Source organism: Hyperolius riggenbachi, chromosome 2 (genome assembly GCF_040937935.1).
Source record: "Hyperolius riggenbachi isolate aHypRig1 chromosome 2, aHypRig1.pri, whole genome shotgun sequence".
Lineage (NCBI taxonomy): Eukaryota > Metazoa > Chordata > Amphibia > Anura > Hyperoliidae > Hyperolius > Hyperolius riggenbachi.
In genome coordinates this window covers 402,952,378-402,978,251 of record NC_090647.1, presented here as the reverse complement: position 1 = coordinate 402,978,251, position 25,874 = coordinate 402,952,378, and the positions used below count along the sequence as shown (strand labels likewise).

The 25,874-nt window shown below is 42.1% G+C and overlaps 1 protein-coding gene across 4 annotated transcripts in view; it reads right to left on the bottom strand.

Moving 5' to 3' along the window:
• The window catches only part of GPR161 (G protein-coupled receptor 161), a 146,317-nt gene that overhangs the window by 65,372 nt on the left and 55,071 nt on the right, over positions 1-25,874 (bottom strand). For 3 of the 4 annotated variants that reach the window (XM_068269795.1, XM_068269797.1, XM_068269796.1), the window contains 2 exons: positions 17,983-18,385; positions 9,151-9,872 (listed from right to left, as the gene is read on the bottom strand). In XM_068269795.1, coding sequence (XP_068125896.1) covers positions 9,151-9,872; positions 17,983-18,344 — 1,084 coding nt within the window. In that variant the 5' untranslated portion in view covers positions 18,345-18,385. The remainder of the gene's footprint in view (positions 1-9,150; positions 9,873-17,982; positions 18,386-25,874) is intronic. The other variant, XM_068269798.1, reaches the window with a different exon arrangement.

Here is a 25,874-nt window from a genome sequence, read left to right as displayed (position 1 = left end):
ATATATTGCAATAATCCAATCGAGATATAATGAGAGCATGTTCTAACATTTTGGTTGTGTCATGAGAGAGAAAAGGTCGCATACATGCTATGTTTTTGAGTTGGAGATGACAGGAGCTGGTTAGGGAGTTAATGTGAGGAATAAATGAGAGAGAAGAATCAAATATAACCCCTAAGAACCGTGCTTTGGGAACTGAAGTTATAGATGTGTTAACATTTATTGTAATATCAGGAAAAGAGGTGGACAGGGATGGTGGAAAGCCTATTAGTTCAGTTTTATTCATATTAAGTTTTAAGAAGGGAGAGGACATGAAAGAGGAAATAGCGGACAGGCAGTCGGGAACCCGTGTGAAGAGGGAGTTAAGGCCTGGGGCCAAGATGTACATCATCTGCATATAGGTGGTATTGAAAACCAAATGAGTTGATTAAGTTACCAAGACCGTGCATGTAGATGGAAAAGAGGAGGGGACCGAGGACAGAGACCTTCCAGAGAGGTAGGAAGATATCCAGGAGAGAGCGAGGTCCTTTATTTCTATAGATGAATGGAGGAGTAAAGTGTGTCGAAAGCTGATGACAGATCTAGAAGGATGAGTATGGAATAACAGCCGTTGGATCTAGCTGTGAGGAGATCATTGGCTACTTTGGTGAGGGCTGTTTATATATATATATATATATATATATATATATATATATATATATATATATTTATATATTGCTGTGAAAAACTATTTGCCCCCTTCCTGATTTCTTATTCTTTTGCATGTTTGTCACACTTAAATGTTTCTGCTCATCAAAAACCGTTAACTATTAGTCAAAGATAACATAACTGAACACAAAATGCAGTTTTAAATGATGGTTTTTATTATTTAGTGAGAAAAAAAACTCCAAATCTACATGGCCCTGTGTGAAAGAGTGATTGCCCCCCCCCCCTTGTTAAAAAACCTGAGTTCAATTTCTGTAGTCACCCCCAGGCCTGATTACTGCCACACCTGCTTCAATCAAGAATTCACTTAAATAGGAGCTATCTGACACAGAGAAGTAGACCAAAAGCACCTCAAAAGCTAGACATCATGCCAAGATCCAAAGAAATTCAGGAACAAATGAGAACAAAAGTACTGTATTGAAATCTATCAGTCTGGTAAAAGGTTATAAAGCCATTTCTAAAGCTTTGGGACTCCAGCAAACCACAGTGAGAGCCATTATCCACAAATGGCACAGTGATGAACCTTCCCAGGAGTGGCCGGCCGACCAAAATTAACCCAAGAGCGCAGAGAAAACTCATCCGAGAGGCCACAAAAGACCCCAGGACAACATCTAAAGAACTGCAGGCCTCACTTGCCTTAATTAAGGTCAGTGTTCACGATTCCACTATAAGAAAGAGACTGGGCAAAAACGGCCTGCATGGAAGATATCCAAGGCACAAACCACTTTTAAGCAAAAAGAACATTAAGGCTCGGCTCAATTTTGCTAAAAAAAACATCTCAATGATTGACAAGACTTTTGGGAAAATACCTTGTGGACCGACGAGACAAAAGTTGAACTTTTTGGAAGGTGCGTGTCCCGTTACATCTGGCGTAGAAGTAACACAGCAATTCAGCAGAAGAACATCATACCAACAGTAAAATATGGTGGTGGTAGTGTGATTGTCTGGGGTTGTTTTGCTGCTTCAGGACCTGGAAGGCATGCTGTGATAGATGGAACCATGAATTCTACTGTCTGCCAAAAAATCCTGAAGGAGAATGTGCGGCCATCTGTTTGTCAACTCAAGCTGAAGCGATCTTGGGTGCTGCAGCAAAACAATGACCCAAAACACACCAGCAAATTCACCTCAGAATGGCTAAAGAAAAACAAAATGAAGACTTTGGAGAGGCCTAGTCAAAGTCCTGACCTGAATCCTATTGAGATGTTGTGGCATGACCTTAAAAAGGCGGTTCATGCTAGAAAACCCTCAAATAAAGCTGAATTACAACAATTCTGCAAAGATGAGTGGGCCAAAATTCCTCCAGAGTGCTGTAAAAGACTCGTTGCAAGTTATCGCAAATGCTTGATTGCAGTTATTGCTGCTAAGGGTGGCCTAACCAGTTATTAGGCTCAGGGGGCAATTTCTTTTTCACACAGGGCCATGTAGGTTTTGAGGTTTTTTTCTCACTAAATAATAAAAACCATCATTTAAAACTGCATTTTGTGTTCAATTAGGTTATCTTTGACTAATAGTTAACGGTTTTTGGTGAGCAGAAACATTTAAAGAGACTCCGTAACAAAAATTGCATCCTGTTATTTATCATCCTACAAGTTCCAAAAGCTATTCTAATGTGTTCTGGCTTACTACAGCACTTTCTGCTATCACAGTCTCTGTAATAAATCAATGTATCTTTCCCCTGTCAGACTTGTCTGGAAGGCTGCCAAGTTCTTCAGTGTTGTGGTTCTGTGATGAATCTCCCCCTTCCAGGCCCCTCTCTGCACACTGCCTGTTTATTATTTAGATTAGGGCAGCTTCTCTCTTCTCTTATCTTTTACAAGCTGGATAAATCATCCTCTGAGCTGGCTGGGCTTTCACATACTGAGGATTACAGACAAGGGCAAAGCTGTTTGCAAGAAGAAAAGAGCAGCCTGAAACCTCAGTGCATGAGAGCAGAAGGGGGAAAGAAACGCACAATGATCTCTTGAGATACAAAAGGAAGGGTGTATACAGCCTGCTTGTGTATGGATGTATTTTCTATGTGTGGACATGCTGTACATCAACCTACTTCCTGTTTTGGTGGCAATTTTGTTTGTTTATAAACAAACTTTTTAAAACTGTTTTTAACCACTTTTAATATGCGGCGGGGAGCGGCGAAATTGTGACAGAGGGTAATAGGAGATGTCCCCAATAGTTTTTCAGCTTGAAAATGGGGGAGAAACCGAGAGCCCAATATGGTGCAGTATGTTAATAGGGAGAGGTCTGTTGTGAATAAATGAGATGATTATACTCACAAGGGTGGGTCGCCACAAAGGCAACCACTGGAAAGGCCGGCGGGGAGAATTGTAACCTGACCCCGCTCAGGTTAAAAAGTCGCTCTCTGTAGATAGGAGAAAATGGGGATACACCCCTCCACCAAGGGTGGACTAGATGATATTGAAATATGATAACAGAGGCGCCAAGCAGAATAAAATTAGTTAAAATTAAAATTAAGTTAAATTTTAACTAATTTTATTCTGCTTGGCGCCTCTGTTATCATATTTCAATACCAATAGTTTTTCACACCACTATATATACAGTGGAGGAAATAATTATTAGACCCCTCACTGATTTTGTAAGTTTGTCCAATGACAAAGAAATGAAAGGTCTCAGAACAGTATCATTTCAATGGTAGGTTTATTTTAACAGTGGCAGATAGCACATCAAAGGGAAAATCGAAAAAATAACCTTAAATAAAAGATAGCAACTGATTTGCATTTCATTGAGTGAAATAAGTTTTTGAACCCCTACCAACCATTAAGAGTTCTGGCTCCCACAGAGTGGTTAGACACTTCTACTCAATTAGTCACCCTCATTAAGGACACCTGTCTTAACTAGTCACCTGTATAAAAGACACCTGTCCACAGAATCAATCAATCAAGCAGACTCCAAACTCTCCAACATGGGAAAGACCAAAGAGCTGTCCAAGGATGTCAGAGACAAAATTGTAGACCTGCACAAGGCTGGAATAGGCTACAAAACCATTAGCAAGAAGCTGGGAGAGAAGGTGACAACTGTTGGTGCGATTGTTCGAAAATGGAAGGAGCACAAAATGACCATCAATCGACCTCTCTCTGGGGCTCCACGCAAGATCTCACCTCTTTTGAGGTGTCAATGGTTCTGAGAAAGGTGAAAAAGCATTCTAGAACTACACGGGAGGAGTTAGTAAATGACCTCAAATTAGCAGGGACCACAGTCACCAAGAAAACCATTGGAAACACATTACACCGCAATGGATTAAAATCCTGCAGGGCTCGCAAGGTCCCCCTGCTCAAGAAGGCACATGTGCAGGCCCGTCTGAAGTTTGCCAATGAACACCTGAATGATTCTGTGAGTGACTGGGAGAAGGTGCTGTGGTCTGATGAGACCAAAATAGAGCTCTTTGGCATTAACTCAACTCGCTGTGTTTGGAGGAAGAAAAATGCTGCCTATGACCCCCAAAACACCGTCCCCACCGTCAAGCATGGGGGTGGAAACATTTTGCTTTGGGGGTGTTTTTCTGCTAAGGGCACAGGACAACTTAATCGCATTAACAGGAAAATGGACGGAGCCATGTATCGTGAAATCCTGAACGACAACCTCCTTCCCTCTGCCAGGAAACTGAAAATGGGTCGTGGATGGGTGTTCCAGCACGACAATGACCCAAAACATACAGCAAAGGCAACAAAGGAGTGGCTCAAGAAGAAGCACATTAAGGTCATGGAGTGGCCTAGTCAGTCTCCGGACCTTAATCCAATAGAAAACCTATGGAGGGAGCTCAAGCTCAGAGTTGCACAGAGACAGCCTCGAAACCTTAGGGATTTAGAGATGATCTGCAAAGAGGAGTGGACCAACATTCCTCCTAAAATGTGTGCAAACTTGGTCAGCAATTACAAGAAACGTTTGACCTCTGTGCTTGCAAACAAGGGTTTTTCCACTAAGTATTAAGTCTTTTATTGTTAGAGGGTTCAAAAACTTATTTCACTCAATGAAATGCAAATCAGTTGCTATCTTTTATTTAAGGTTATTTTTTCGATTTTCCTTTTGATGTGCTATCTGCCACTGTTAAAATAAACCTACCATTGAAATGATACTGTTCTGAGACTTTTCATTTCTTTGTCATTGGACAAACTTACAAAATCAGTGAGGGGTCAAATAATTATTTCCTCCACTATATATATATATATATATATATATATATATATATATATATATATATATATATATATATATATATATATATATATATATATATATATATATATATATATATATATATATTTCAATGAAGCTGCTATTGGGTTAAGAGGGCTTATGTAGTTACTGAAGTGGTTAAACACTACGGTGATGCCCTAAAAGGCAGCTATATCATATATTAAGTTATCTGACAAAAAAACAAAACAAAATAGAATAATACATTTATATGGATATTCAATGCAAAGAACATCTAACACTACTAGATCCCTGATATCTGGTAGAAATAGCTAACTTAAAAAGTACTACAAAAAAAATAACGCATGGTAACAAAGGAGTCAAGAAGGCACTCAGCAGGCTGCATGGCATCCAAACTATTACACACACTGCTTCTAGTGTTGCATAACCAGTCCCTTTATCCTTTTCTAACTACTGTACTAGTAAATTATCACTCCACCAGAGCCATACATAAAGTCAAACTGACTACACATGTCCTACGTAGCAGGTTGCCAGAAAAAAAAAAAAAACTAATTGAGACTAGAATGTGAGAGTATTATGCTATAGTATGCTATGCCCCAACCCCCGGTCCGCGGCCCACTGCTGGTCCGTGGGCTGTTTGCTGGTGGTCCACGGGTTTAGCCTCTTGCCCCCACTCCCCGCGGCCGACGCTGCTGTTACCTTAGCTGGCGGCCACTTTCCCCACGGCTGCTGTGATGAGGCAGAACAGGAGAGCGGCTTCCTGTAGCGGCGATGTGCATCGCCGGTACCAGGGGAAACGCTCTCATGCTTCCTGCCTCATCACAGCAGCCGCGGGGTGCGCTGCTGTGAAGAAAAAACATGCATGAGGAGAGGAGAATATAAGAAAGTAAGCGGCCACCAGTTAAGGTAACCGCAGCGACGACGACGACTGGGGGGACATGGAGCGTATGCTGGGGCAACTATACTAGCTATATTGGGGCACTATACTAGCTATACTGGGGCACTATACTAGCTATATTGGGGCACTATACTAGCTATACTGGGGCAACTATACTGGGGCACTATACCAGCTATACTTGGGCACTATACTACCCATACTGGGGCACTTTGATACTAGCTACACTGGGGCACTATACTAGCTATACTGGGTCACTATACTAGCTATACTGGGGCAGCTATGCTTGCTATGCCGCCGCAGCCACCAACCCCCCCCCCCCCCCGTAACCCGCTGCGCACGACACTGCTCAGTGCACTCCCCCCATGTCATCTATCCACCCTACACCCTCCTATACTGGGGCACTATACTACCTATACTGGGGCACTATACTAGCTATACTGGGGCACACTGGGGCACTATACTAGCTATACTGGGGCACTGTACTAGCTATACTGGGGCACTATACTAGCTATACTGGGGCACTACACTAGCTATACTGGGGCACTACACTAGCTATACTGGGGCACTACACTAGCTATACTGGGGCACTATACTAGCTATACTGGGGCACACTGGGGCACTATACTAGTTATACTGGGACACTATACTCCCCCATACTGGGGCACTTTGAACTTTGATACTAGCTATACTGGGGCACTATACTAGCACAACTATGCTTGCTATGCCGCCGCACCCCCCCTCCAACCTCCCCCTCCTGTAACCCGTTGTGCACGATACAGTGCAACCCCCCCCCCCCCACGTTGTTACACATTCTTCATGCACAATCTGAACCAGGTTTATGGGTGACAGACAACACCTCTCTGTTGAATGTGCACAACATTCTCAGTGGATTCCCTGCAGCTCTGTGGGGAGTGCATAAGTAGAGTATAGTACTACTGTAGGGCTGAACGATTTTCGGTTTTAAACCAAAAATCGTGATCAAGGTTAAGACGAACTTGAGATCGTCAGAGCTTCGGTTTTGTTGTGGTTTTCTCTGCCGCTGGTACATGCTCTGCCTATGTAAATAAAACAGAGACATTCCCCTGTAGCTGCTGGAGAGGAGGCCAGTGAGGGGTTAACAAATCGGACCATGCCCCCTCCCTCTCCGGGTGACAGTCAGCTCGATATATGTAGAGGTAGGGCAATGTGATTATATATTCCCTTACATATATCTAGCTGACTTCCTATCTATACACTGCTCACTGTGTGACATGATATCAGTGACTCCCCATGTATCATATCAGTGCTCAGGGGAGAGGAGTGTAATAGCTGTGTGAATGTTAGAAGCTGTCCAGCCAGCAGCTGCAGCGAGGTGACGTTTTCAGTGTCAGTCACTATCACCCCCAGCCAGCAGCACACACGGGACAGGCAGAGAGGGGACTGCAGTTATAGTAGTTGCAGACTGTCCCCCGCCAGGTAGAGTGTGACTGGATGGTCAGAGCGATCTCATCCATCGTTGTGTAGCAAAAATCGTGTACAGAATCGAAATTTCTGTCAAAAATCGTCCAATTCAATTCAATCTTTTCCTAAAATCGTTCAGGCCTATACTACTGTGTAACAAAGTAAACTTGACACAGATGAAATGAAAGTTTTATACATACCTGGGGCTTCCTCCAGCCCCCTTCAGGCTAATCAGTCCCTCGTTGTCCTCCTCCACCACCTGGATCTTCTGCTATAATCCAGGTACTTGAGCCAATCTGGCATAGTGTGCATGCACACACTCCGCCGCCAGGATCATACTACACCTGTGCAGCACTATTGCGCAGGTGCAGAATGTTCCTGGCTGTGGGAGCGTCATGTGGCCGGACTGCCCTGACTGGCTGAATTACCAGGACTCATAGCAGAAGATCCAGGTGGTGGAGGAGGACAGCGAGGGACAGATTAGCCTGAAGGGGCTGGAAGAAGTCCCTGGTATGTATAAAACTTTACTTTTCATCCGTTTCAGGTACCATTTAATTCGTAATTACCAAACCAAATTTTAACAACATATCAAATTATTTGATTTCATGAGCAAAGGGAGTGTGTACAGTTGCATAAATCAGCATCAACGCAGAATTATTTCCATCTCATTGACCATCTCTATTAGTGACACGGCTACACATCAGGCTTTATTCTTACAGCTTAGATGTTATTTAGTATATATAAGAGATTCCTGTGTACACATCATATATACAGTAACAATCAGATATGTATATCTGATTTTAAAAATACGGGAACTGCTTTGTTGAAGCAGCACAAGTAACTAATTTTGATTGGTTTATTTCATTTTAGTGGACTGAGCACAGCTATTACTGTATATATACATTATTTTTAATGACTATTATCTGAGAAATAGAACATTTTATCATATTTTCTATTTTTATTACAGTTACAAATTCATTAGGAGTCGGAGTCGGTGCATTTTTTCCCGACTCCGACTCCAGGCACCCAAAATTGCTCCGACTCCACGACTCCGACTCCACAGCCCTGGATTTGAGATATATCACATGCATTTATTTCTTTCAGTGCCAGCTTGTCTCTGCTCTCTCTGCAAGCAGATTCTTGGGAGCGAGCACAAGAGTTTGATTAGAGGCTGTGGAAGAGGCGTGGAAGAGGCGTGGAAGGGGCGTTCCAGTCCTTCGAGGGGTCAGTATGGAGCAGTCCCTCTCCTGCAAAGGAAACCTGTGCAAATTGGTGACAATCTTCATGTTGCTGATTTCAGGAGGTTGAAGCAGTGGCCAGGGGGGACAAAAGAGAGACATGGAAGGGCACAGAGGTATGTAATAACAGTCTTAATATACCTCTGTGTCCCATTTACTATATAAATTATGCCTCAGGTTTATTTTAAGTATAAAAACAGACCTAAACCCACATTTTATGTCCAGTTTAAACTATAAAACATAGTGCTGGAGGTAAGGGATGAAAACTATACATGATTAAACCAAAACAAAATATTTTAAATTAATACATTTCAGTTGACACATCAGACATCTAGGGTCCACAGTTATAGCTGTGAACTACAACCAATCACCCTATACATATAAGGTGAATATCTTAGTGGCTCTAATATAAAGCATCTTTTAACTCCAAGAAGAGTTTCAAATCATTTTCGAACATTAGACCTTCCTGGATTGGACCAACGGCACTGACCAAGCTAGATCTGCCCAGTGTTAGTCAGGGAGCTGGGCTTATTTATATTCTACATTATTAATCCTTTAACTGAAAATTAATGAAGGCTCTGATGACAGTGCATACATATGTGAACCACAAATGACTATTTAACCCATTCAGCTCACCTTTTAACGCATGCCTTAAAATGGACCAAAAGTAGTCTTGAACTCCATTTTGAAGTGTTACGAACTTACCCGTTATTCTGTTGGAAATGCTGAACATGCGAGAAGTTCTATGTTGCTTGTGAAATGGATCTCTGTAGCGGTTCCCAAAACACATGCCAAGAAGCTCCTTGCGCACAGTCTTGTTCCATAGTCCATAAATAAGAGGGTGGCAAATTGCACTTATGAAAGACAGCCATGTTGATAAAGTCTCCATCATGGGTGAAACACTGTTCTTTCCCCATAAGGCCTCAGTGCTTATAACAATCATGTAAGGTCCCCAGGTAAGCACGAAAGCACCAATAACAACTAATATAGTTATGAATGCTTTACACTGGTTGGCTGAATAGACAATACTGGAAAACCCATTTCTCCTGCTTCCTGATGAAGATATAGAAGTACTGGAATTTTTCCTCCCATTCTTCTGGGAAGCTTCTTGAACAATAATGACTGTTCCACAATGAATCTTTCTGGCTTTTATTCTAGCCACTCGAAATATAAAACCATAACAAATCATCATAGTCAAAAAAGGTAGCAACGCGCACCATATTTGCCAGAAAGCAGTATAACCAGCTTCCTTGTGCCATGCAGCTACACACATCCACTTAAAGTTATCAAACTCTAGTGAAGACCATCCAAAGAGGGGTGGAAGACATCCTATAAGAGAATGAAGCCAGACATATGCTATAGCCAGAACTGCCCGATTTCCAGTGATCTTCATAGGGTATACCATTGGGTAAAGAACAGCATAATATCTAAAAAATAAAGTAAATAAAAAAAAAAAAAATAAAGTGATTGTCAACAATTTTGCGAAAACTAAAACAATTCAAAAACATAAACTAAGGAAGAACTAAATTCAAGTAAACAAAGCTGTCAAGGACATAGCAAAGTCATGAAAGTAGCATGTCTACTGTTTTGCCATTATTAAAAAATTAGTTGCCCATTACTGGCGTAAAGCTGATGTTTTTCCCTTATTTAAGAAAATGAAAAACATTAGAACCAGGAATCTACAGAGGTTCATTCAGTAGTGCATAACGGTTTGAAGGTACAAAATTAAATAGCACAGAATGATCTCATTTCAGCCCATCAACATGGGTTTATTAGACAGGTCTTGTCTCACCAACGTGCTCAGCTTTTATGACGTGGTGAATGCCAATTTAGGTAGTCCACGACTTACGAACGCCCGACTTATGAACGACCTGCCAATACGAACGGCATGGATTGTGTGTTACCATGGGAACTAGTAAAAAAGAAAAATTCAAATTGGACTTGTAGTTTATGAGAAAAGAATGGCTTTTATTTTATTTTCAATCGTTTTAATTAAAATTTCATAAAAAGAAATTAACAACTTGTATCAGAATACAAATCATATGAAAGTACGGGTACAGTAACAAGATTAAACAGCAAACTTCACCTACTAGATTTACAATAGAGTACATATTATTTGTAGTCAATAGGGAACATGCAAGAAAATAATACATAAATGCAACAAGAAAGGTAGTTGTTTACTAACTGTTAGCATAACAAACCAACAAGATATTTTTGTAAGGATATATTTGAAAAATGGGGGAGGGGGGTATAGGGTAGGGGGAAGACTTCCACAGAAAGATAACTATGTAGAGAAAGTCTTCCATCCGTTCACTAAACCAATTATGGTTTAGTGAAACGGTATCAAACCTTCTGCCAGATGCAAACCTTCTGACAAATGCAAATGCGACCGAACCTCCAGCGAGGTCAGCCGTGCCATATGTCTTGCATAGTTTTAGGATCTAAAACTAAGAAATTACATTTATTATAATGGATCAAAGGGAGAGAAAGAGATAAGAGTAAAGGCCCTTTTCCACTATGAAATGATTCCAATCGCAATTGCGTTTCAATTTCCACCATGCGATTGCGATTGAGCTACTATACTCATTATAGTCTAGCTTAATCGCATACAAAACGCGGCAGGACGACGATTGCGCTTTGACCAAAATCGCATCGCACTAATGGAAATTGCTGCTGCAGTTTCCATTAGTTTAATGTAACTTGCGATTTGCAATCAGAAGCAAATCGCAGGCTAGTGGAAAAAGGCCCTTAGTTTGTTTAATTAATGTAGAGGGCTTATGGAACGGGTTGCTGCATCCGTACACCAGTAAAATTTAACTAGATGAAAAGAGAATTATGGAAGATAAAAAAAAAAGAAAAAGTATAGAGAAAGAAACCAAAAGTAGAAGAAAAGGAAGGGCCAGTATGAAAGGGAAGGAGGGGGTGAGGGGAATATGTGTAGGGACGAGGAGCATACTGTCCAACAGTACTTATGCGGGAGGCCTAGAGGACTCAAGACCAAACTACAGGTCTCAACAGGTGCGTACCATCATGTTTTGCTCCGACTCTAGGAGATATGAAATTAGAGGGTCCCAAATTTTGTGGAATGTACCCATGTTATTTAACCGTGCTCTTAGCTTTTCAAAAAAAGTCAATTTTTAATAAAATCAAAAGATAGGGACTGGGTATTCCGGGCTGCTGCAGTGAAGATGTAACTAACAAGTTCATTTTGGGTAGAGGATAAGTTGGGGTATGGACATCCAAGCAGGGTATATAGGGGATCTCTAGGAACCGGAGCATTAATTAGAGAAGACGCCCATGTGCACACTCTCATCCAGATCCTACAGACCTTTTTACAGTTCCACCATATGTGGGCAAAGATATCTGGCATTTTGCATCCTCCGAAGCATTCACCTGAATGACCTAAATTAATTTTAGCTAGCCTCTGAGGTACTAAGTACCACCGGAAAAGCAATTTGTAATTTACTTCAATAAGATCAGCATTTATAGAGATCCTGGAAATATTAACCCACATATCGGACATATCTGAATATTCAAGGAGGATGCCCAGCTCTTTTTCCCAATTAATTATATAGTCCGGTTAATTCTGTGAATGGGTTTGGGTTAGTTCTTTATAAATAAGGGAGATATTTCCTGGAGAATGGGGATCAGTGGCACAAATATTTTCAAAAGGAGTCTTACTTATAGGGACTTCGATGTTAGTAATATGCTGTTTAACAAAGTGTGAAATCTGCATATAGTGGAAAACTTCAGAAGCGGGGAATGCAGCCTTCTCTTTAAGACAGGCAAGTGACTTGATTCCAGTTCCCATAACCAGGTCCAGAATCTTATTTAATTTATTGCGTATCCACCAACGGTACGAACGAGATGAGTTTAGAGCAGCTGGAAAGGAGGGATTGCCCAAGAAATAAAAAAAAATAGCCTATGCGGGGACATTAATCGAGCGGAGTATTTACAACTGTCCCATACGTACAGTGAGTGTCTGATAATGAGATTAGTGAGATTTCTACGATGCTTTGGAGTGAGCCAGAGAAGGTTACTTATTTTAATAGTGGAGATAAAAGAAAAAATGGCTTTTAAACTTGTATAAGCTGGTACAGAGGGCAGAGGTGATACAGAGGGGGACACTGGAGGCACAGAGGAGGTACAGGGGGCAGAGATGGCACAATGTTCCAACTCAAGAAGAGATTCAGGTTAAGAACGAACCTACAGTCCCTATCTCGTTCGTTACCCAGGGACTACCTGTATTGGGAAAGCTTTGCAAGGGTTTTTGACATGGTTACCCTGTTCTCCACAATAATCCACTACAGAAGCTGAGGATACAAGTGACTAGGAGAAAATGTGTGTAGCTGGATTGAGAACAGGTTAAATAACACCTGAAGTGAGGATATGGAGGATGCCATATTAATTTTCTTTTAAAGAGAGCCCGAGGTGGGCTCAATAAATTTAAAATAAATAGTAGGCTTCCTGGTTGGGGAGGGGGTTTGATGTCAGCACGGATCAAGTAGCCGCAAAAAAAAAAAAAAAAAAAAAAAAAAAAAATAGCTCCTGTGGGCCGCACTGGCCCACTTTCCCTTTCGTGAATTATTCTCTCATCCAGCGTGCAGGGAGGCGAGGGTGTGGCAGGGAGCACGGCCAGGAAGAGAGAGCTGCCCAGTGGCAGCTCTGGAACCCCTGCAGGAACGCCCCTGGCGGACGTTTTGAACAGGGAATCCTGTGGTTATTTCCGAGACAGCAACAAATATTGTCGCAAATCTCGGAAGGCTATAGCGCAGCGGTGGGGAGCAGAGAGCGGTGGGGTGGGGACACAGAGGCATGTTATGAGGCAGAAACCATGCCTCTCTGTCCCATCTGCCCACCTTGGGTTCTCTTTAAACAATCCAATTTGCATGGCTGCTCTGCTGATCCTCTGTCTCAAATACTTTTAGCCATAGCCACAGATGCTCTGACTAGATTGGCTGCAGTAGTAATAACCTAAATTTTGTAACTACACATAACAGATAGAATACGAAAATAAGAAAGATTGTTTCTAAATTGTTTTTATTTTATTGCAAGATCCTATTTTGGAAAATAACCTCCATTAAAAAACAAGGTTCATCTTAACATAACAAAATGTATAAAAAAAAACATTACCCTCTTAACTTGAAAAATCTATTAACCCTTCGCACTCTCACATGCAAATGTTCAAACAAATGCATTCACAGATTCACTCATCTAGGCACAACTGTTATCCCTACAGCTAAGTTAAAAGCCGGGGTTTCGGTTCACAGAAGAATGCATTCTTATGCTTAGTTACCTATACTGCGCAGAAGTACCCAGGTAAACATAGGTGTCCTAACTCTGGCCCTGTAACATGCATAGTGCAGACACGCAAACACATTCATTGCATCAAACCTATCAATGGATTAGGAGCACACATCCTGACGTCCTCTCCTGGGACAGATAGTGCATCTTACCAATCGCACAAGGGAGCTAACGTAATGTATCCATGTGCACCATGCACATACACCAGCATAAGCTGTGTGCATGCTGACAAACACATACAGGGGAAGGAGGGAGTGCACTGAATTAGACCCTAGCCACAGGGGTCAGTAATAAGAACAAAATACATATATACATATATATACATATACATATATATACATATACATATATACATATACATATACATACATACATACACATATATACATACATATATACACATATATACATACATACATACACATATATACATACATATATACACATATATACACATATATACATATATATATATACACACACATATACATACAGTGTTCTCCCCAGAATTTTTTTCCAGCCGGGTGGCATGAAAAAGTAGCCGGGTGGGGCGAGTTGAAAATGCAGGGCAACTGTGCTTACAGCATAGGAGGAGGTGAGGAGGTGAGCCGATGACAGCCGGGTGGTCACCAAATCTAGCCGGGTGGAGCACCCGGCTAAAAGAGCCTGGGGAGAACACTGTACATATATACATATATATATATTTTTTTGCTGTTTTCTAGCCACACCCCCTTCAGCACCTCCCTTTCCTTAACTTATTTAATGTCCTAACTAGATGCGATGTGCCTGGATATATGTATTTTATTTCCTCTTAACTTGAAAAGACAGAAGAGGCTTAAAGAGAACCAAAGGTGGGTTTGAAGAATATTATCTGCATACAGAGGCTAGATCTGCCTATACAGCCCAGCCTCTGTTGCTACCCCAAACCCCCCTAGGGTCCCCCTGCACTCTGCAATCCCTCATAAATCACAGCCACGCTGCTGACAAAACAGCTTGTCAGAGATGGCTGTGTTTATCTCTATAGTGTCAGTCTGCTGCTCTCCCCGCCTCCTGCAGAACTCCAGTCCCCGCCTGCATCCCTTCCCTCCCTGCTGATTGGAGGGAAGGGACGGGGGCAGGAACCGGAGCTATGCAGGAGGCTGGGGAGCAGCTGAGACTGACACTACAGATGTAAACACAGCCTCACAGCACGGCTGTGATTTATGAGGGATTGCAGAGTGCAGGGGGACCTTAGTAGGATTTGGGATAGCAACAGAGGCTGGGCTGTATAGGCAGATCCAGCCTCTGTATGCAGATAACATTCTCTAAACACACCTCAGGTTCTCTTTAAACAGGGTCAGTTGCAGACTGTAAGGGTGCATACTGCTCTATGACCAGCAGATGTCATGGTTGCTTTATTCTCACAAAATGGTTATTTCAACCATTACATATTTTGTCAATAAGAATAAACGGGAAATTAAAACTGTAATTTGCTCCAATGGCTGTCATTTAAAAGACATATTGGATGCATAGAATGGGCACACTAGCGTCGGATGGGTAAAAGAAATGTATTTATACCATACACGTTTTTTTCTGGTCCTACTCCCAAGATATACTTGAGCTTTGCAAAAGCTTTTGACATTATTCCACATAACAATCTAATACAGAATATCAGGATGCAAGGACAAGAACTGCACACAGATGGAAAAATAAGGGACAGAAGGCAAAGAGTAGTAGTAGTAAATGGATTATACTCAAACTCAGAAACGGTTAGCAGTGGGGTCCCACTCTTACAGTTCTAATTGTAATTATGAATAACTTCGTATATCGAATAGCAAGTAATGCTGCCATGATTAACACGTTGGATCAGAACAGAGCGGCTATATGGACAAATAAATAGCAGTTGAAATGTACTGTAAGTTTGCAGTACACATCTGTGTCATGCCAATGGCACTGCACCGTATTAACTAACTGGGATACAACTGGGAACATTGGAGTTGAACTTGGTGAGAACTTAACGTTCCAGACAGGCTGCCGCATTAAAACGTCCTGCAGAAGCCTCTTAATGGCTCCAGGATGGTTTAATACATTTCTCGCCCCTGCTGTGCACGCAATCCCCCCTCCGCCACTCATACCAGTGGGTCACAGAGGTTCACTTTTATGGAAAAGGAACAAACGTTCCTCCAACCAATCACAATGCCTGCAATGAATGGACATGACCCCAATCATGGGCCATATCCATTCATAATACAGGAAGTAGTGAAAGTAACTTAAATGTAAAAAAAACCCCAACACTTTCTGTTAAATCACGATAGTGTTTGTACTGCCATTTAGTGGTCAAATGTAAAAATACACACATAATACATTAATTATTAAAAATGAATATAATTGATCCCTTCCACTTCCAAATACCCCCCCCCCCCCCCATTACTGGCGCTTTGAGTCCGCAAGGAGAAAAGCGCAATATAAATGTTATTTGTCTTGTCTTGACTTACTTGTTAAAAAAAAAAAAAGTAAACAAACATACATAAATAGTTATTTTTTTTTTATATATATGTCATGAGGGTATACTACTGTTATTTTACTATGTAAGGGCTTGTAATTATTTAACGGTCACACACAAAAAAAAAAATATGATACCTATATTTGGTGTAATAACAGGGACAAATGGGCAAATAAAATATGTGGGTTTTAATTATGGTAGCAGGTTATATTTTAAAGCTACAGTTTAATGGCTGAAAACTGAGAAATAATAATTTTTCAATTTTTTTTGTATTCTCATTAAAATGCATTTAGAATAAAATTATTCTTATCAAAATATACTACCCAAAGAAAGCCGAATCGGTGGTGAAAAAAAAAAAGGAATAGATCACTTTGTTGTGATAAGTAGAAATAAAGTTATTGGTGAATAAAAGGGGAGAGCGACAGGTAGAAATTGCTCTGGTCCGTTAGGGTAGAAACTGTATTCCATGGCAAGCAGTAGTTCTAGCAAATAAAATCGTTAATTTTTTTTGTGTGTGTTTGTATTGTTTTTTATGAAATGCTAGTATACTACCGGCTTTGTATAAATCACTTCTATGGCCATATCAGCAACATAGAATGCAGTTTTAGGCATCAGATTAAAAGTGCACTGAAATTTTAGGACAAAAACAAAACAACTGCACTAATCAAATGCTGAATATAATTTTGCTTTCTTGAAACAGAAGGCATTTGTGACACTTCAGTGAGGAGCTGTGTTTCTCATGATGCATCACTCACAAATATGTAAATCATCTCTTTATACCCCTAAAGCCAGACACACATGCAGAATCGCTGGTATAAAGTGAGCCTATAGTTTATACATTTTACAGAGCCAAACCAATCCAATTTGCATAGAGCCTGATTTGGACTTTCAGAACCACATCAGTGCATCACCATGGATTGATCTTGCTCTTTGGAAATAATCAACGGAATGGAAGGTCTCATCCACTAAGAGGATTTAGGCAAACTGATCATATTTAAAGAGACACCGAAGTGTCCTAAAAATCAGCTTTTTATTTCAAAAACCTCTAACATTATTTCCCTAACTAAAACGCAGCATCCCCGCGGCTGAAATCGAACTAAATTCCCCCTAACTTCCTCCTGCAAAAATACACGACTTTCTTGGTTGTGGATTTTGCTGCTGGAGGAGGCAGAGCTTTCAGCCACAGCTCTGCCTCCTTAGACGTCAATCAGCGCGTATCTCCGCCTCTCCCCGCCCATCTCAGTGAAGGAAGAGGACTGAGAGGGGCGGACGGAGGCGGCGATCTGCGCTGATAAACGCGTGGAGAGGCAGAGCTGCAGCTGAAAGCTCCGCCTCTCACGAAAGCGCTCCCCACAGTGTGTCCCGGGGAGTTTGGGGGGGATTTAGTTAGTGTCCAGCCATGGGGATGCAGCGTTTTAGTTAGGGCAGGGATGTTACAGAGGTTTTTTGAAATAAAAAGATGATTTTTATGAGTCTTATTAACAGAGAAAAAAACTTGAGACAATTAACACGTATAAATACAGTGAAGTATAGCACAGAAGCTTGACAAATAAGCTTTTTATTCTTATGCTGGGAATACACAACGAGATTCTTCAACAGATTTACTGTCCGATCATTTTTCTGATCGATCAGAAAACCGATCAAAAATCAGATCGGACATGTCGGAAATTATCTATTGAACAATCTGTCTGCTACAAAATCTCATGGTGTATTCCCAGCATTAGGTCTGTATAAAAGACAAGAAGACTTACCTGTCTATTGCTATTATGCCAAGTGTAAGCATACTTGCAGAGCTGATCAACATGTAAAGGAGGGCAGAGAAATTGCACCACACCACTCCAAATATCCATTCTCTCAGTATTGAGCTGACGACGACAAATGGAAGAACCAGCATAGATAGCAGCAGATTGGAAAGAGTCAGGCTGAAAACAAACTTGTTGCTAAGGGAAAGCAAATAAGACTTCTTGTATAGAGTGACTACGATGACAAGATTGCCCAGACATATTAGAATGTCAATGATAATTATGGCAATGGATTCAGCGACTATAGTAGCTTCATTTTCCGTGACTGTTTCACCTTGCACCCCATTTCCTCCAGAAGAGTTGATGCTCATTGTAAATAAAAATGTAATACTCTCTGAAACATGCTGGGAACCTGGCAAAAAATAAAAACAAAAAATTATATTAGAAATCATTGGAGAAAACCTATATACAATACACGCTACTATAATCAGTTCACTTTATTTCATAAATCTATTGATAAAAAGTACAAGAGCATATCATACCCCAGTCCGTTCATCCACTCCACACCATTCCTTCATGCACACCACTGAGGGGCCCTTCAGAAAAATATGCAAAGAATAAAAAATATATAAAAGTATAAAAAATATGTAAAAGATTTGTCAAAATGGAGATATAGTGCTTTCCCAATATGTTTAGGATCCTGCCCCTATATGCATATATAAAACTAGGCAGGGACTTGTATTAGTTAGAAGTCCGTTCTGATGGACCTCCTCCAATCATATCCCGTATTCCAATTACGGATTGCAAGTGTCGATACAGTCCAGTTGCCTAACAGGGGGTTATACAAGTGACAGTCCGTTGTGCGGGTCCTTATATATTCCACATACCCCTCCTGGCGATACAGTCGTCAGCCGGGAACGTCCACTGTTGTACGGCTCCCTCAGTGCACTCCACGCTGGCCTCCCAGTGCAATTCGAGTCACTTCCGCTTGGAAGATACAGAGCTTTGCTCGCCGCACTTCCTGCTCAGCGTAACTTTCGTTAGTGTTGGTTTTACTTTTCGGGTGACGTCACCACTCGGAAGAAGACCTCTGGATCTTGTTACATAGGTAGCCGCTGCGCGCTTCCGCGGTTTACCCTATCCACGGTCTCCGCCACCAACTTCATACATAGAAGATAGAAACCTCAACGCGTTTCTGCCAATATACGTTGGCCTTCTTCAGGAGGATTTTAATAGTCTAGAGCTGCACTCATTTTCACTTCCTATGTACTGTTTTTCAGGAACATCCGGCCCCATGATAATGGGGTCATAGGTCAAAGTCCACATAACGGAGTATTATCTTCAAAGTTCAATCAATAACAATTCTTCATATCACTATTGATTCCCTACTACATTCTTCCATATTGGGTATGTGTAATAGCGAGGTATGTATAGTCCATCAAAGGAAGTTAAAAAAAATATAAAATAAAAATACATATTTAAATATTTAAATTTATACAGATAAAATTCATACGGAACACTTCAAGTTCCACATTCCTCCACACATTCCTTTCCCTCACTCCTTTCTTTAATAACAAACATTCTCCCGGTTATTCACAAGCAACCATCCGCTCATCGCCAATCAACTGTCTGGTACTCCCAACGCATTCGTATGGCTCATTCACCTGATAGGCCTAAAACATAGAAATATATCAGGTGTCATCAACCCAGGATAAAGGGGAGGTCGGGCGGGGGGATGGGGCTCCAGAAGGAAGAGCGCTACATGGACCCCATACCTCACACCTTCAGGTCACACCAATCCACATCCATAAACACCTGGAATTCACATTCCCCCCTACTGCTCCTTTAGTCCAATTCTATTCAAGGAAAGGGAATAACTCCATCTCACTATTCAACCCCTTAGGAATAAGGGTATCTATCTGAAAAATTTTGATTCACACCTTGACATCTTCTTTATGTAGTCCCCACCCCTCCCACTATGTTTAACCACTTCAAGGCCAAAGAAAATCGTCCCTTTTATACTTCCCCCATGGACTTCCTTGTAATGTTTTGACAGAGGGTGTCCCACACATTTCTTTTTTATATTATTAAGGTGTTCACCCACCCTACTTTGAAGTGACCTCTTGGGTCTCCCTATGTATCTCTTCTGACAGGGGCATTGTATACAATAGATTACACCACAAGTGGTACACGTTATGGAATCCCTAATCCTATACTTTACTGAGTCCAGTGCCACAATTTCTAATATTCTGCCTGGATTATCAGTTCTCTTACAATTCAGACATATCCCACATCTAGTAAATCCCATTCTTCCCCTCCCTCCCCCATCAGTACCGTCCCCCTTTCTCTCATTAGCTGCTGTTGCAATAGAGAGTCCTAAATTGGGTGCCTTTTTAAAGACTACCTTAGGAACATGTGGCAATTTGTCACCAATAGTCTTGTCCTCCCTCAGCACGTCCCAGTGTTTACGTATTATGTTGGTGACTTTATTTGACTGGGACGTGTACTGTAGGACAACGCTGAAATCATTACGATCCCAATTTTGATCCGCCCTCGGACCCAATAGGCCATCCCTCTCTTTGCTTCCAACTGCCATTCTGGACTCATTTACAAGTTCCTCTGGATATCCCTTTTCTAGGAGACAGCCCGCGAGATCCTCCGCCTCTCGATCATAATCTGATAGGTTTGTACAGTTCCGGCGGAGTCTCGTGAACTGTCCACCGGGAATATTGTTTAGCCACCGTGGTAGGTGGCAGCTCGTGTATAAAATATAGCTGTTGACGTCCACTGGTTTATGGAACGTCCTTGACTTCAGGGTACACTCTTCCACATATAGTTCTAGATCCAAAAAATGGACAGTATGTGCACTAATATCCACAGTAAATGAAATTCTCCAATCATTACTATTAATGCTCTCAATGAATCTATGCAGCGATGAAGCACTACCCCTCCATATCATCAGCACATCGTCGATGAAACGGCGCCAGAGGACCAGGTCCGCGCCCGGGCCATGTTCTCCATAGACATAGCTCTCCTCCCATAAAGACATAAATAAATTTGCATACGCGGGCGCGAACCTGGTCCCCATCGCCGTCCCCCCGACCTGCAGATACCAGCTCTCATTAAACTGGAAGTAATTATGTTCCAGAATGAATCGAATTGATTTCAATATAAATTCTTTCTGAATCCTATCCAAGGTTTCATCCTTGTCCAAATAAAATCCTACAGCTCCCATTCCCCTTTAATGGTCGATTATAGTGTATAGGGACCTACAGTGGCAGGAGGGATGGATTATGTGCACATTGGATGTGGCGTCCCTATACACTATAATCGACCATTAAAGGGGAATGGGAGCTGTAGGATTTTAGTAATTAATAGTAATGATTGGAGAATTTCATTTACTGTGGATATTAGTGCACATACTGTCCATTTTTTGGATCTAGAACTATATGTGGAAGAGTGTACCCTGAAGTCAAGGACGTTCCATAAACCAGTGGACGTCAGCTATATTTTATACACGAGCTGCCACCTACCACTAAAACAATATTCCCGGTGGACAGTTCACGAGACTCCGCCGGAACTGTACAAACCTATCAGATTATGATCGAGAGGCGGAGGATCTCGCGGGCTGTCTCCTAGAAAAGGGATATCCAGAGGAACTTGTAAATGAGTCCAGAATGGCAGTTAGAAGCAAAGAGAGGGATGGCCTGGGAATACACAACGAGATTCTTCAACAGATTTACTGTCCGATCATTGGGATCGTAATGATTTCAGCGTTGTCCTACAGTACACGTCCCAGTCAAATAAAGTCACCAACATAATACTTAAACACTGGGACGTGCTGAGGGAGGACAAGACTATTGGTGACAAATTGCCACATGTTCCTAAGGTAGTCTTTAAAAAGGCACCCAATTTAGGACTCTCTATTGCAACAGCAGCTAATGAGAGAAAGGGGGACGGTACTGATGGGGGAGGGAGGGGAAGAATGGGATTTACTAGATGTGGGATATGTCTGAATTGTAAGAGAACTGATAATCCAGGCAGAATATTAGAAATTGTGGCACTGGACTCAGTAAAGTATAGGATTAGGGATTCCATAACGTGTACCACTTGTGGTGTAATCTATTGTATACAATGCCCCTGTCAGAAGAGATACATAGGGAGACCCAAGAGGTCACTTCAAAGTAGGGTGGGTGAACACCTTAATAATATAAAAAAGAAATGTGTGGGACACCCTCTGTCAAAACATTACAAGGAAGTCCATGGGGGAAGTATAAAAGGGACGATTTTCTTTGGCCTTGAAGTGGTTAAACATAGTGGGAGGGGTGGGGACTACATAAAGAAGATGTCAAGGTGTGAATCAAAATTTTTCAGATAGATACCCTTATTCCTAAGGGGTTGAATAGTGAGATGGAGTTATTCCCTTTCCTTGAATAGAATTGGACTAAAGGAGCAGTAGGGGGGAATGTGAATTCCAGGTGTTTATGGATGTGGATTGGTGTGACCTGAAGGTGTGAGGTATGGGGTCCATGTAGCGCTCTTCCTTCTGGAGCCCCATCCCCCCGCCCGACCTCCCCTTTATCCTGGGTTGATGACACCTGATATATTTCTATGTTTTAGGCCTATCAGGTGAATGAGCCATACGAATGCGTTGGGAGTACCAGACAGTTGATTGGCGATGAGCGGATGGTTGCTTGTGAATAACCGGGAGAATGTTTGTTATTAAAGAAAGGAGTGAGGGAAAGGAATGTGTGGAGGAATGTGGAACTTGAAGTGTTCCGTATGAATTTTATCTGTATAAATTTAAATATTTAAATATGTATTTTTATTTTATATTTTTTTTAACTTCCTTTGATGGACTATACATACCTCGCTATTACACATACCCAATATGGAAGAATGTAGTAGGGAATCAATAGTGATATGAAGAATTGTTATTGATTGAACTTTGAAGATAATACTCCGTTATGTGGACTTTGACCTATGACCCCATTATCATGGGGCCGGATGTTCCTGAAAAACAGTACATAGGAAGTGAAAATGAGTGCAGCTCTAGACTATTAAAATCCTCCTGAAGAAGGCCAACGTATATTGGCAGAAACGCGTTGAGGTTTCTATCTTCTATGTATGAAGTTGGTGGCGGAGACCGTGGATAGGGTAAACCGCGGAAGCGCGCAGCGGCTACCTATGTAACAAGATCCAGAGGTCTTCTTCCGAGTGGTGACGTCACCCGAAAAGTAAAACCAACACTAACGAAAGTTACGCTGAGCAGGAAGTGCGGCGAGCAAAGCTCTGTATCTTCCAAGCGGAAGTGACTCGAATTGCACTGGGAGGCCAGCGTGGAGTGCACTGAGGGAGCCGTACAACAGCGGACGTTCCCGGCTGACAACTGTATCGCCAGGAGGGGTATGTGGAATATATAAGGACCCGCACAACGGACTGTCACTTGTATAACCCCCTGTTAGGCAACTGGACTGTATCGACACTTGCAATCCGTAATTGGAATACGGGATATGATTGGAGGAGGTCCATCAGAACGGACTTCTAACTAATACAAGTCCCTGCCTAGTTTTATATATGCATATAGGGGCAGGATCCTAAACATATTGGGAAAGCACTATATCTCCATTTTGACAAATCTTTTACATATTTTTTATACTTTTATATATTTTTTATTCTTTGCATATTTTTCTGAAGGGCCCTTCAGTGGTGTGCATGAAGGAATGGTGTGGAGTGGATGAACGGACTGGGGTATGATATGCTCTCGTACTTTTTATCAATAGATTTATGAAATAAAGTGAACTGATTATAGTACCGCGTGTCTGACTTATATAAATTTAACAGTTTAGTACAACTTGAGTGTTTGAGGGACCCCTCTGTCGTACACGCTGCTTATTTGTTGGGGGTTTCCCCTCTAGCGCATGGTAGCAATTAATATTAACTATATACAATACAATTGGTCCCAAAGCCTTCTCTCTTTTATAAAATGTTATTAGCAGGCTGTACTGATCTGCTTTTATTTTTTAAATGGCCAAACAGGTTTACAATTCAGGTGTTCCTTCACCACGTCTGCAGACCACTATGTACAGTATCCCACAAAAGTGAGTACAGTATACTGCTCACATTTATTATGGGACAACATGGAATATGACAGTGATGCAATGTACAGTAGTCAGTGCACAGCTTGTATAACAGTGTCAATTTGCTCAGGGCTGTGGAGTCGGGTACAAAAATCATCCAACTCAAACTCTGACTCAGTTTATAAAAATATAAAATATATTTTATAAAATAACTCAGCACAAAGCCATTAATGGCTATACCATTGGAAACAAAAGTGAGTACACCCCTAAGTGAAAAATGTCACAAATTCTGCTTAAAGGACAACTGAAGTAAGAAGAATATGGAGGCTGCCATAATTATTTTCTTTTAAACAATACTAGTTGCCTGGCAGCCCTGTTGATCTATTTGACTGCAGTAGTGTTTGTATAACAACAGAAAAAAGCATGCAGCTAATCGTCAGATCTGACAGTAATGTCAGAAACACCCGATCTGCTGCATGCTTGTTCAGGGTCTATGGCTAAATGTATTAGAGGTAGAGGATCAGCAGGATCGCCAGGCAACTGGTATTGTTTAAAAGGAAATAAATATGGCAGCCTCTATATCCCTCTCCTTACAGTTGTCCTTTATTTGTATTGGGCATGTAGTTCATGGAGCATGGCTGATGGCCAAGGGAGCCATTCAGCTGAAATTACATGTAGCCAGATTACAGCATTTGCTAACACAGCGCGTCACGTTTTACACCTGGTGGCAAAAAAACCCATGTAGTGTGTGAGGATGTGCTTGTCTGTCCTTCGCCAATGCTAAGTGCTCGCAAGCACATGGCCAGTGATCAGAGCTGGCTCTACGCAGGGGCAAGAGGGGGCGGGACCCCCTCAATTAGATCTTGTGCCCCCTCAAGCAGGTGTGGTGGCAGCTGAGAGAGAAGAGAGAGCGATGGGCACAGCGGTGGGGAAGGGGGGACGTCTCCTCCCCTTCCGTCACCTTGGGTCTCCCCCATTTTCTCGCTCCCCCCTCCAAATATCAGTAGCTGGCGGCAGCAGAACACTTACTCTCTTCCCAGTGCAGGACAGAAATCTGTGCGTGGCGCGCCATTACTCTGGTCTAGACTAGACCAGAGTAGTGGAGGGCCGCACACAGATCTCTGTCCCGCGCTGGGAAGAGAGTAAGTGTTCTGCCGCCGGCCCTCCACTCACATCTGGAGGGGGGAGCGACAGAAAGGGGGAGCCCCAAGGTGAGGGAAGGAGGGGGGAGACGTCCCCCCTTCCCCACCGCTGTGCCCATCGCTCCCTCTTCTCTCCGCTGCCACCCCCTGGGGACATCTATACACCTGGCTATACTGGGCCCTGAGGACACGGTAAGTCCTGGTTACATATACAGATGCCACCTATAGACCTGGCTACATATACTGGGGACATCTATACACCTGGCTACATATACTGGGGACAACTATACATCTGGCTACATACACTGGGGACAACTATACATCTGGCTACATACACTGGGGACAACTATAGACCTGGCTACATATACTGGGGACAGCTTTACGCCTGGCTACATATACTGGGGACAGCTATACGCCTGGCTACATATACTGGGGACAGCTATACGCCTGGCTACATATACTGGGGACAGCTATACGCCTGGCTACATATACTGGGGACACCTATACGCCTGGCTACATATACTGGGGACACCTATACGCCTGGGTACATATACTGGGGACACCTATACGCCTGGCTACATATACTGCGGACACCTATACGCCTGGCTACATATAATGGGGACAGCTATACACCTGGCTACATATACTGGGGACAACTATACACCTGGCTACCTATATT